At 36.3% G+C, this 11,986-nt stretch overlaps 1 protein-coding gene across 1 annotated transcript in view; it reads left to right on the top strand.

Annotated features, from left to right (window-relative positions):
• Nucleotides 1–11,986, top strand: part of MYBPC3 (myosin binding protein C, cardiac) — a 63,505-nt gene that overhangs the window by 41,789 nt on the left and 9,730 nt on the right. The window contains exons 26-29 of the mRNA XM_017812759.1: nt 1,955–2,089; nt 3,285–3,452; nt 4,724–4,812; nt 9,750–9,945. Of these exons, the coding sequence (XP_017668248.1) occupies nt 1,955–2,089; nt 3,285–3,452; nt 4,724–4,812; nt 9,750–9,945 (588 nt within the window). The remainder of the gene's footprint in view (nt 1–1,954; nt 2,090–3,284; nt 3,453–4,723; nt 4,813–9,749; nt 9,946–11,986) is intronic.

Here is an 11,986-nt window from a genome sequence, read left to right as displayed (position 1 = left end):
TGTTAGGAAAGAGGCTATCAACCACCTCAATATTCTATATTTAATCAACCTTTTCCTTTGTAATCTTCCTCTTCTCTGTCTCTCATTCCTCTTACTGAAGAGCACAGAGGTTCCAGTTTCATGAAATTGCTGATGAATTTTTAGTTGTTAAAATTAGAAGTGTGACGGTCAAGCTGGATCTGGAAAGGAGGAGAACTAATTGACAGAAATTTCCCTGTCCCTCTCAGCTTCTCTCGTTCCCTTATGGGTGCAAATATCACAGTATCCCACCCCGTACTCCCTTAATCCCAGCCCTCTCCACAGCTAAAAGGATAGCTGATTAAGAAAATATTTGAGGAATGATTTTCTATAAATAATTCTTCCCAACACAGCAGTGCGGTGTCTCCTGCAGTCTCTGAGCAAGGAGCAAACTAAAGGAGTCCTCAGGAAACCCACTTGCTAAGACCTTTAGGGAGAAGACCCACAAAAACACAAATAGCAGGAGATTAAAATGACTAGAGTTGCTAAATCTACAAATATCAGTGAAGGGGGACAGCCTGCTGAAGGAGATAATGTAAAAGCGGATGATGCAGTGAAGGAGTCAGAAGGAAAGGCTGAACAGCAAGAAGGGTCTCATAATTCTGGATTTCAGACACACAACGGCTGGTCTGCAACAAAAGAGGTCAAACAAGAACCATCAAGTGGAGCTACTGGAAAAAAAGGTCCAAAGTTTTCATGGGATAGGCAGAGTTTTACTTGCTTAAGGATAAAGTTCACACTTACTGCTTCAGAGAAGAGGTTTGGGGTTTTGATCGTGTACTGTGTGGTTGTGTATGCTCCCAACTGCATTTGCCTCCTGTGTGCTGTCCTTGCTACCATGTGAATATGAAAATTTTTGACACAGTTACAAAAATGAAACTGGGTGGCATTTTTGGAGATTGGTTTTTTGGTGGGTTTTCTTTTTTTTTTTTTTACGATAACTTTGGGAACTAAGATCAATTTCAAACAGTTTCACAATCTATAAACCTTCATATAACTTACTTTGTAAAATCTATTATTTGTAAAATCTATATTCAAAAGAAATTCAGTTTATGCCAAATATACCTTTCTTTAACATGATTGCTCTTATGTCATGTATACTAAGTTTTGTGGTCTGAAATCTAAATGTTATTTTGAAAAAATTATCTTTCTGTTTGCTTTTTGGAATCAATTATTTCACAGTAGCAATTGTGTGTATTTTGGATTTTCAAGTTAGGGCTTTTCAAGTTAGGGCTTGATTGTTTTTTCAATTAGTAGACAATAGTCATGCTGAAGACGACTGAGTTTAGCTAGTGGTCTTTCTGAACTATGGCTTTATAAAGAACCACAATACACCCATTCTGAAGAGATATGAAAAAGCTATATCTAAATCAAATTAAAATTCTTCAGCCCCAAAATATTTTTCTCAAGTGTGTATCTGCTGCAAATGCACAAATCAGAACTAATGTTTCTGTAAAAATGTAATTGTAACTTTTTGTCATTTTCTCCACTGTTAAGGAAAATGAGTAAAGTCAAATTTAGCACTGATGAATTTGGCCCTCTGACTATGTGAATTTTGTCCAATTACAGTCAGGGTGTAAGTACAGAATACAAATTGTATGTAATCTTATTTCTAAACTTTTCTGCAGACTTCTGATGACAATTTGACTCCCTTCTACAAGTCTTTTTTCAGTGGCTTTTCTCATAAGGGAGCATCTGTGAATAGGAACTACTATCTTAACCTCTTGTTCCCCTTCCTATTATAGGAATCCCATGCTGTGCTTCTATTAAGTGAAGTATTGGGCGTTACACTTTACAACTGAGCTTCAGCTAGATTTATTTTATTAAAACAGACAGTGGTTTATAGATCAGCTGTTAATCACTCTATGTATAGCCCTTCAGTTCTCATAGTTATATTGCTATTTCTCAGAATCTACTTCTACATATTTCCTTACAGCTCCTCCAAGTGAACCAACCCACTTTACAGTGGAAGATGTTTCTGACAGCACTGTTGCCTTGAAGTGGAGACCTCCTGAGCGGATTGGAGCTGGAGGATTAGATGGTTATATTGTGGAATACTGCAAAGATGGATGTAAGTAAGACAGGTACAAGGCAGCAGCAACTGAACATTTTAAAAATACTGCAATTGCAATAATTTCACTGCAATATACCAGTAACCTAACCATTTAATCCAGTATGATTAAATTGAAACTCAAATCTATGTCTAACATCCTTGACAACCATCACCATACTTATTACGGTGTGACTGTAAAACCTTGAAAATCACATCAACCATAATGTCATCTTCACAATCATCATAAACTTTAAAACAGGTAAGTAATACAAAAATATCTTGTTGTTCCATGTCACTATTGCATTTTGTATCATTCATGAATTGCATATTCCTTAAAACCAATACAATAACATGACTGTGATAACATCAGTCAAACTTTAAAGTAACTGTTACCTTGCCTCACTTAATACTTGTGCTGATAATAGAGTGTAACAGCACCATATGTACAATACTCAATGTACCATGACGCTACAACATATTTATGTCATAAAAGTCAAACAACAAATTTATAATCACTTTAATAATGAAATTTTCCCTGACACCAGGTTTCATTGCCATATAATCTAGGCTAGGGGGTTTACAGAGTATAAATTATCCAGAAATAATTTATAGTCTTTAATGAGATATCATTATGGAATTACCAGAATCTCTATGTCATTGTCATAGAAGAATGATTTTTCAGTCATATTTCTGTGCATTAGAGTAACTAAGGAAGCACTAAGAATTCTGTTCTACAGTGTCAGTTGAGAAGTAAATAATAAATTCCAACAGTTATGTGTTCTATTATTGTTTTCAGCATATGTGGCTTTCATCAATCCATTTGGACAGCCACAGGAGATATATTTATTCCAAGAAAAAAATTAAATTAAGGCTGCACTTTCTTGCTAAAACTACTTCCAAAATTCTCCCTCCTCCTTTGTAATGAAAATAAATTTCAAGAAGTCCCACAGCTCTACGCTCATAAAACAGAATGCCAAAGGAACTACCAAAAGATGATTCCCTCATCCTCAACTATTTTGAATAACAAAATGTAGAAATTCCTTAACTCCATGTGTATACACATCTACTCGATCCAGAATTCTTTTTCCAACTTATTTTATTCCCTTTGAAATGTGGTGTTGCAATTTAAATTCATTTTACCCTAACACAAATTTATTTTCAATTGCAAACAAGGCATCAGTATTGTTACAACATGCAAATACTCTAATTGCAGCTACAGAATGGATTCCCGCACTTCCTGGCCTAACTGAGCGCACATCTGCGCTGATTAAAGACCTGGTCACGGGGGACAAACTTTATTTCCGTATAAAGGCCATAAACTTGGCTGGTGAGAGTGGAGCAGCAATAATAAAAGAGCCCGTTACTGTTCAAGAGATCCTGCGTGAGTATATATACTGAATAAATCTTATTCATTTATTTCCTCTGGTTAAAATTCTGCCTTCATCTAAGAATAACACCCAAACAGTTCTTTCACTTTGACTGGGTGCCAAACATCTTCTGACTCTGAGAACATCACTATAAGGCACAGGTCTTATCTTTCTAAACACAGCTTTCAAAATAAAATCCTTCTTCTTACTTTCAAAATGCTCACATTTTGCCTCTTGCAATGGCACTGTCACCGTTGAAGAAACATACTTTTTAATATTTAGCTCTCTGCTTGAAAAGCTGCTATATTACTGCAAAATTACTTGCAAAATGCAAGAGATCTATTTACTTCATTGTCCTAAATTATTAATTAACACCCTGTGTATCACCCAACAGCAGTAGATTATAATTCATTTGACTGGAGTCCAAAAGACATCAAGAGTTGCTAATAGTGGATTCCTCAAGCTTGGCTCACACAAAGTGTCTGTCAGAGTTTCACTAACAGTAAAATGAGCCAGTGTAAATGAAATGAAGTTGTAATGCATCTCAATACCAAATGGTCATGAAGACAGACACTCCAGTTCTATCTTAAGAAATTCTTTCTGTAAATGACAGGGAAATGAATAAGTATCAACATGGAGAACGTAGAAAGCTTTCCAGTGAGGTAGAGGAAACAGAGACTAGATGAAAAAAAATACGGTAAAGTACTTCTTTTCTTAGTGAAAAAAGTAAGCTACAATGAGACTCCACTACCTTAAAGTAAGAACTGTAACTGAACGACTGTAGAAAGATAAAGGAAATCCATCAGTTGCTCTGCTTTACATATCTCCAAAAGGCAATTTACAAGGAGCTGCAGTATCAATATAGCAATAGATAAATCATAATTTATAACCACTCTTTTACTCCAATATACCCTTTGTCCCATCCTTTCTACTGAACTGAAAAAGTTCTCCAAAGAAACAAAGTCCATATAGAAGGCTCATATCCAACAGAAGTCACCCAAATTTGGTATTTCAGATGCGATGCAGTTTCACAAATCCAGCTGCCACTGAAACATGTTCAATTGTAAATATACAACTGAGACTTGATACTAAATTTTTATCCAGACAAATACATTTTAAACTACTTTGAGAAGGAGCTGCTCCCTAAAAGTATGAACAGTGTTCCCACAATTTTCTTATGCATACAGTTATCCAAGTCTCTCCAGTGTTTTGCATTATTTGTGCTATAAGTAATGTTGCAAATTATCAAGAGCTTTGTATTTAATGTATTAATGCTTAACTTCAGAGCGTCCCAAATTCTGGCTGCCACGGCATCTCAGACAGACTCTGGTGAAGAAAGTGGGTGAGACAATCAATATTGTGATCCCTTTTCAGGTATGTATCAGCTTCTATTTTGTCATGGTTATTTATCATTACTTACCAAAAGTAGTTTCCCTTACACAAGTTCCCATTGCTTCACTGCTTAAGCAGTATTACATAAGTACAGCTGATGATTCAGGAAACTCTCTCAAACATTTGGGGAGGGTAGGGAATCACTCTTTTTTCAGTCATAATTTTTTTACAGTCAGAGTTTCTTCCTTAATCCCTCCTTTTGGGGAAGAAGAAAAAGTAAGTGGAGTAAGTAAGTGCAAGCCCATTCTTGCTTATTGACCACAGGATGCATCTCACAGAGAAGTATACAAAAATATATGAATTCAACTACTCTTCTGGGACCAAGGTACATGATACTACTAGGTAACTTCTTTGCCAAAAGTGTGTATGTTAATTTCTGAAAGGTTTACTACAAAAATTGGAGTTTGCACATAAACAGAAGATCACAGTTGGCCCTATGTAGTCTGTGTGTATACAAAGAACAGCTTGGGCATTATTTTACATGAGCTGAAGGTGTAAAAAATACAGCATGATGAGGATCATCCAGGATGCATGTATGTAACCACACATGTCACTATGACATGCACAAAATTGCTGAAATGCACACAAAGACTGACCTAACCAATTACCCTGTCTTGGCAACTACGTGACTATTCAAAAAACACCACATGCATTTTTTCAGATGTAAGATTCTAATAATTAATACAGTCGAAGAATTGGTGTGTGTAAAGAAAAGGTTTTCTCAGTGAAACATAGCAAATGAAATTGTATGTTACAGATTCTTGCTCTGACAGAGATACCCTCAGTAATATATCATTTTATCAAGTCCTCATTTAAAATTTCAAGACACTAAAATTTCTCTACTGTCCAGGGCTGACATTTATGAAAATATAATATTTTAGTTGAAGAGCTTTGAAATTCTTATATAAAAGACACTGGAGATACACAAAACATTTTTTCAGCAAGGGAGACATATATGTACACATCACCTATATTTATTTTTTGAGCAGTACCAACACGAAAATAATCTCTTAGAAAAAAATCAATGTTAACTTGAATGTATATGTCTTTTTGCCCTGTGGTTACTGGGTTACAGGAAAAGTTACTTTTTCACAAAGATATATCTAATCAGTACACAATTGCAAATTCATACATGAAGTAACTGTCTTGAATTGCATACTTGCATTATTTGAGTGTAATCATAAGCTTTTTTTTTTTTCACATTTATCTCCAAAATTGCTAAAATGGCTCTCTTACTGGGGTCTAGTCAAATGCAAAATTCAATATTTGTATATCTGCTACTTCTGAGTAATGTAATCCTTAAAAAAATCCCTAAATTAAACAAACATATGTTTGCTGCTTTGATGTCCACCTTGAAGAAAAAATGCATAAATTTGTCAAGCTGTCCCATAAGCAGAGGAACTGATAAAGTTTAGCATTTGTGTTTTATATCTCCTTGTGCTGGTTTTGTCCCAGGTAGAGTTAATTTTCTTCATAGTAGCTAGTATGGGGCTGCGTTTTGAATTTGTGCTGGAAACAGCATTGATAATTAAGGGGTGTTTTAGTTATTGCTGAGAGCAGTGCATACAGTGTCAAGGCCTTTTCTGCTTCCCACAAGACTCTGCCAGCAAGCGAGGTGCTTAGTTGCTGTCTGGAGCTAAAAAAACGACACCCCCATATCACCACCTTCCCAGCACACTAAGCCACCTCCTCTGCTTAGAGTACCCTCACTGTAATATTCCCAGAGATTTGCCAGTTCTTTGCCCCACTTCCCTAGGTAGTCCTAACTGATATGTCCTCAGCTCCCTGACCAGAGAAAGTACATGTAGCAACTAATCCACAGGTTCCTTAATCCTGTCTGATCATTCAGCTGTTGCCAAACAAAATGGATATTAAGATCACACCTTCCCTGAATTTTCCTAACTGGGAACACTAACTGGTGTTTTGGTATTTCACCCTGCCAGTTTTTCACAGAAGTGTACTAAGCTAAGAGATTTCTAGTCCTCTGTCAAATTGGCCGAATTGAACCAAGCTGATTCAAAAGTTATTTGAGTAGCTGACTGAAAAATCATGTGCTGGTATAAACTCTAGCCTCCTAAAAGATAAGGCTAACAAAAAATGTTAAGATCTACCCACCAACACCAGATTTTACTCTGAAAAAATAAGCTAGAGGACTTTAATTCAAGAGGTAATTTTTGAGAGTTTTCACTTTGTCATAGTGTTGAATTGCAGCTTTCGCAGTACTAAGAATTGTGGCTATAGCTATTTAGAACATGTAAAACTGATGATCTTTTTTAAAAAAAGCAAATTAAAAAACCCCTTACCCTTTACATTTTAAAAAAAATTAAGTTACTGACCATTTCTATTGCAGAAAAAGACTTCAAGTAGATACAATTATCTATTATCTAATGAAATTCGAAGTCAGTGTCTTCTACTATTTACAGTTTCTGCACAACCGTACCAGCGACCTCTGTGGTCACTACCGTGAAATTCTGTGTCAAGGTATCCTGGGCTTAATGCTACTTGCAAATTTATTCAAATCTTTAGATCAAAACATAGAGAAGAGAAAGGGCAACATTGTTACTGAGCATTTTTCTGTTGAGTGCAGTAAGCAGGTGGGACATTCTGCTGAAAGGAAGGGAATCAACACACTCTTCCTTCAAAATTAGCTACACGAGCCCATGATTGAAGGGATATTATGTGCTACTAGTGGATAAAATTCACAGTATTACTGAGCAGCCCTCTTACCCATCATATATGTGGGAATCAACATCTAAGTGCGTTTAGATTCATTCTTCCCTGGCTGTGAACTCCCTAAAGTTTCTCTGGTGTGCTATTTAGCCACTCTGTCACTCACTGTTCTCTCTCAGATTATCTATTACACATTGCAGAAATCCAATCCTCTGACATATGTATTAGGAACATGCTTTCTATCTGTTTGTGCTTTTCACAGTCTATAAATATAAGAGTATATGAAAACCAACACTTTGAACGCTTGCAATCTTTCACTGGCACTCATAGCATATCAAAAAAGGAGGTGTGACTGAATATATCTGATCAACCACACTAGAACACCAGCAGTAACAATCTTGTAATCAGCTTGAAAACCTGCCAAGTATTTGTCTTGACAAATTAGAAAATTAAATAAAATGCCCTTATAAATATACCATTTTAAGGAGACTATTTTTATTTTGAAAGCATTTCCCTAGACAAATTTTTCAAGCAGAATCATCATATAATTTTAAAATATACACATATAGAGACAATTCTTGTCAAGTTCACCAATAATAAGACACAGATATGGAAAATAAAACACAGAACAATTCAAACCCTTTTACTTGTTCAAGAATTTCCACTAGATCTTCTAGGTGAAGAAGAGAAGCCATTTCTTCCTCCAGTAGGTTTTAATAGCTGTAATAGGTTTTTGTAAGGGTTCTATGAAATGAGACCAGGGTAAAAGTCCACTGAAATTGGACAAAATTATTTTGTATCTATTATTTCAGAGCTACAGGCCTGAGGTGCTTCTGTGTTCCTTGGCAGAAAGCTGTAAGAAAATTATTTACCAGATAGGTGAAATGGAAGATCCAAAAGCATTGCTCATTCAAGGTTTATTATCAGCCCTGATGTAAATTACAATATATCTGATGAGTTAGATACCAGAGAAAAGAACATCTATGAACAAATACCAATTTCTAGGAGTTTTAGAAGTTCTTTAACTCTAATTTTGAACAGATATTGGCCTGAATCTTATAAAAGATGGAGTGGGTTTTTCAGTACCACTGAAAAAGAAATTATACAGCACAGACTTTCTGAACAAATACCAGAGAAACTTGAAATAAAGGTATAGCAATGCACAAAGATTCATTATTGGTGCCTTTAGGCACCAATCTAGGCATCTTAATCTCCCTTTGTAGGCTAAAGAAAGAGATACAGTATTTCAGAGTATGTTCCAGACACCCAGTGGATTGAGGAACCTTCTGGAGCTGCTTTCTCTGCTCTTTACTGAAGGCAGTGTCCTAACTTCAGTGCCTTAGACTTCAGATCCAGGGCAGCCTAAGCAGAGCTCACTGCTGTCTTGGAAGGTCTCACTTTCCCTCCCCACCCATTTGAACTGCTCCAGGCATGTGCTGCACTGTTTCACCATGGTCATCTGGCAGAAACTTAAAAAACTCCACTAATTTATTTTTTGTTAGATTGATTATTAATACACTTAATAAATATGATATGGTCATTTCCTGTTTTCTTGGGATTCTTGGTTTGGAGCTGTACTGTGGAAGTGGCACTCCAACAACTAAGAAGAACTAAATATTATCTACCATTTTTCCTGGAAACAGCTGAGTGACAGTGATGTAAGCTAATGATATGTCACTGATTCCACAGTGCCATCTTCCATGGGTGTAGCAACACTGACTGCTTAGGTTGACAATCACCAAAAAAACTCTGCAATGCAGAAAGAATTGTACAGTAAGTTTCACATACCGAGATTTCAAGATGATAATAATTTTTCAAAATATCTTAAAAATGCTTGGGGACAGAGAATTAAATGTTTTAAGAAAGGGAGGAGAAAGGGGGCAAAGCTAATAAACTCAGATCTATACAAGTGCTGCTTAATACCAATCAGAACAAGCCACGTCACCCGCTGGCTTCATTGATGCCTGGGAAAGAGTACTAGATGAGCACAAGTATATTGTTTCTGGATTTATTTTCAATATAATTTCAGACTCTAACTAAATGGCATCCTCCTAGCATGGTGCCACTAAACCACACAGATGAGAGCAAATATTCGCCTGCAAGAAAACAGAAATTGTAAAGTATTTAGAGAGTTTACTATCTCAACTCTGCATATTACATTAGGCTTTCTAGATTCATAGATCACTAACAAAAAAATGTAAATTTATTACACCCCCCCCCAAAAAAACCCAACTTTTTTTTCTCTTCAGGGTAAACCAAGGCCCAAAATCACTTGGCTGAAAGATGGTCAAACCCTAGACTCCAAAGATGTGGGAATTCGGAACAGCAACACGGACACAATCCTCTTCATCAGAAAGGCAGAGCTTCATCACTCAGGAGCATATGAAGTTACTCTTCAGATAGAAAACATGAGTGATAAAGTTGTAATAACAATACAAATCATAGGTAAGAACCTGACAACATCAAAACTAAGCAGATCATTCAAAACAAAATAGTGGCTAGACTGAGGTAAGTCCAATTACCACAGAATCCCTTCTCTTTTAGTGGTTGATTGCAGATGACTAGGACAAAGCTCAGAGCAGGGCTAGCATGTCACTTTATTTTCCTACAACGTTTTCCCAGCTTGAAATTATCTGTGTCCTAGAGACTTTCAGAGGATGAAGGATTTTCTGTGTGTTCCACAGCTCTCCAGGGATTTCTTTTCTTGCATGATTTCATTCAGTTTTAACACAGGTCTAGTTTGAGAATCCAAATATCCTTTGGTAGGAAATTTTAGCTTAAGTGCATGTATTTATTTGTTTTGATGTCCATACAGTTTTGTATCAGAAAAAAACATGAATAATCATTCACCTTTTCCATTTGTAGCCTTCAGTCACACACTCCTCAGTTAACTTTCTCAAGTTTTAGACTCTTCATTTGATTATTTTCAAACAGACACCTTTCCATATCTTTGATCATCCTTATCAATCTTCTTTCTACCATGTTGAGAGGGATAGAAAGAATTTGAGACTTCTGGTGTTCTTAGGAATATCATATTGTCCTTAAGGAAAGAAATACAAATCTTGGACTGGATGTACTCTTATTTGTTTTTTTCATTAGACAAGGACAGTGAAGATAAAATCATTGCAATAATATACCTCTACTGTTCCAAAAATTAGAAATTACAAGGCACAGTCCTGTGAATTTGGAAAATTCACATTTAATGCCTTACTCTGTTAAAAGTGTCTAGTTAGCCTGAGGCTTATTCTCTATTGTACAATTTCCAATCTCTTTTCTAGTGTCATTTCAAAGGAATGCATTGTCAGAGTCTCTATATCTTCCCTTGAGATTTTGTGAGATATATTCTGAGATCTTGCCTACTCAGATTTCATTAGTGTAGTCCTCATTACCACTTCATATAATATTCTTGATAACTGTTTTTATTTCTCTTTCCCCACACTTTCACACTGTCATCCCAAATTTCCTCCAATGTATCAATACATTTTTAGAATGTGTATTTTGGGACAAAAAGAGTATTTAAACATAACCTGTCATATTTTGGAATTAAAGATGCTGACTGTGCTCCGCTTAAAGTTCTATAAATTAATGTTGGCAGAATGGGTATGCAATGGTGCCAACAGCAAACAAGAAAGGCATAACAAATTGGAGCAAGTATGTCTTAATACCAGCAGATGCTTCTGCTCAAGAGGATGGCTGCAGTTTGGCATGAGCAAAATAAGTAAACAGCAGCTAAAACAAAATAATCCCAAGGTTGCCCAGAGAAGCTGTGGATGCCCCATCCATGGAAGAGTTCAAGGCCAGGCTGGATGGAGCTCTGAGCAACCTGGTCTACTGGAATGTGCCCCTGTCCATGAAAGGGGGCTTGGAACTAGATGATCTTTAAGGTCCCTTTCAACCCTAATCATTCTATGACTCTGTGACTCAGCTAAAGGGGAGAAGTGCACTCTATACACCAAAATACCTTTCTAAAACTGGTTAGTGAGTCTTGATTCTAGCCACTGCTCTTAGAGAATGGTATCAAGTATCTTGCACCCATTGTTTGATACTGTAGAGAGTCACAAAAACACATCTGTGTACCATTGTGAAAGAGTTATTTCAAATAGAAAATGAATGGTGGAAAAAAGCAACTAATTTTATCACACAGATTAACACATGTCAGAGTTGGAGGACAGGCATGAAACTTTTTAATTCTTGAACAGCTTACTCAGCTGAAAGGGGATACGTGTATTTCATGTGATTCATGACCAAGAAGAGAAAGGGCTTGTAACATTTGCAGATACTTCTACAGTCAAGGCATCTACTCTGATTCTTGATTTTGTTATTCTGTCATCAGAACTACCTCTTTTCAATCCTGTCAACTGCAATGTTTGCTCTCCAGATTTTATATTCTTTTGGCAGGACAGAAATATGGGTGATTTAGGCACTCTTTCTCTACTACAAGTGATGCTTTAGGTACAGTAAGTAGAATGGCATGCTGAAAAGCCAA

The sequence above is a fragment of the Lepidothrix coronata genome, unplaced genomic scaffold (assembly GCF_001604755.1).
Source record: "Lepidothrix coronata isolate B3197 unplaced genomic scaffold, Lepidothrix_coronata-1.0 Scaffold1, whole genome shotgun sequence".
Taxonomy (NCBI): Eukaryota; Metazoa; Chordata; class Aves; order Passeriformes; family Pipridae; genus Lepidothrix; species Lepidothrix coronata.
This window is presented reverse-complemented; position numbering and strand designations above follow the sequence as displayed.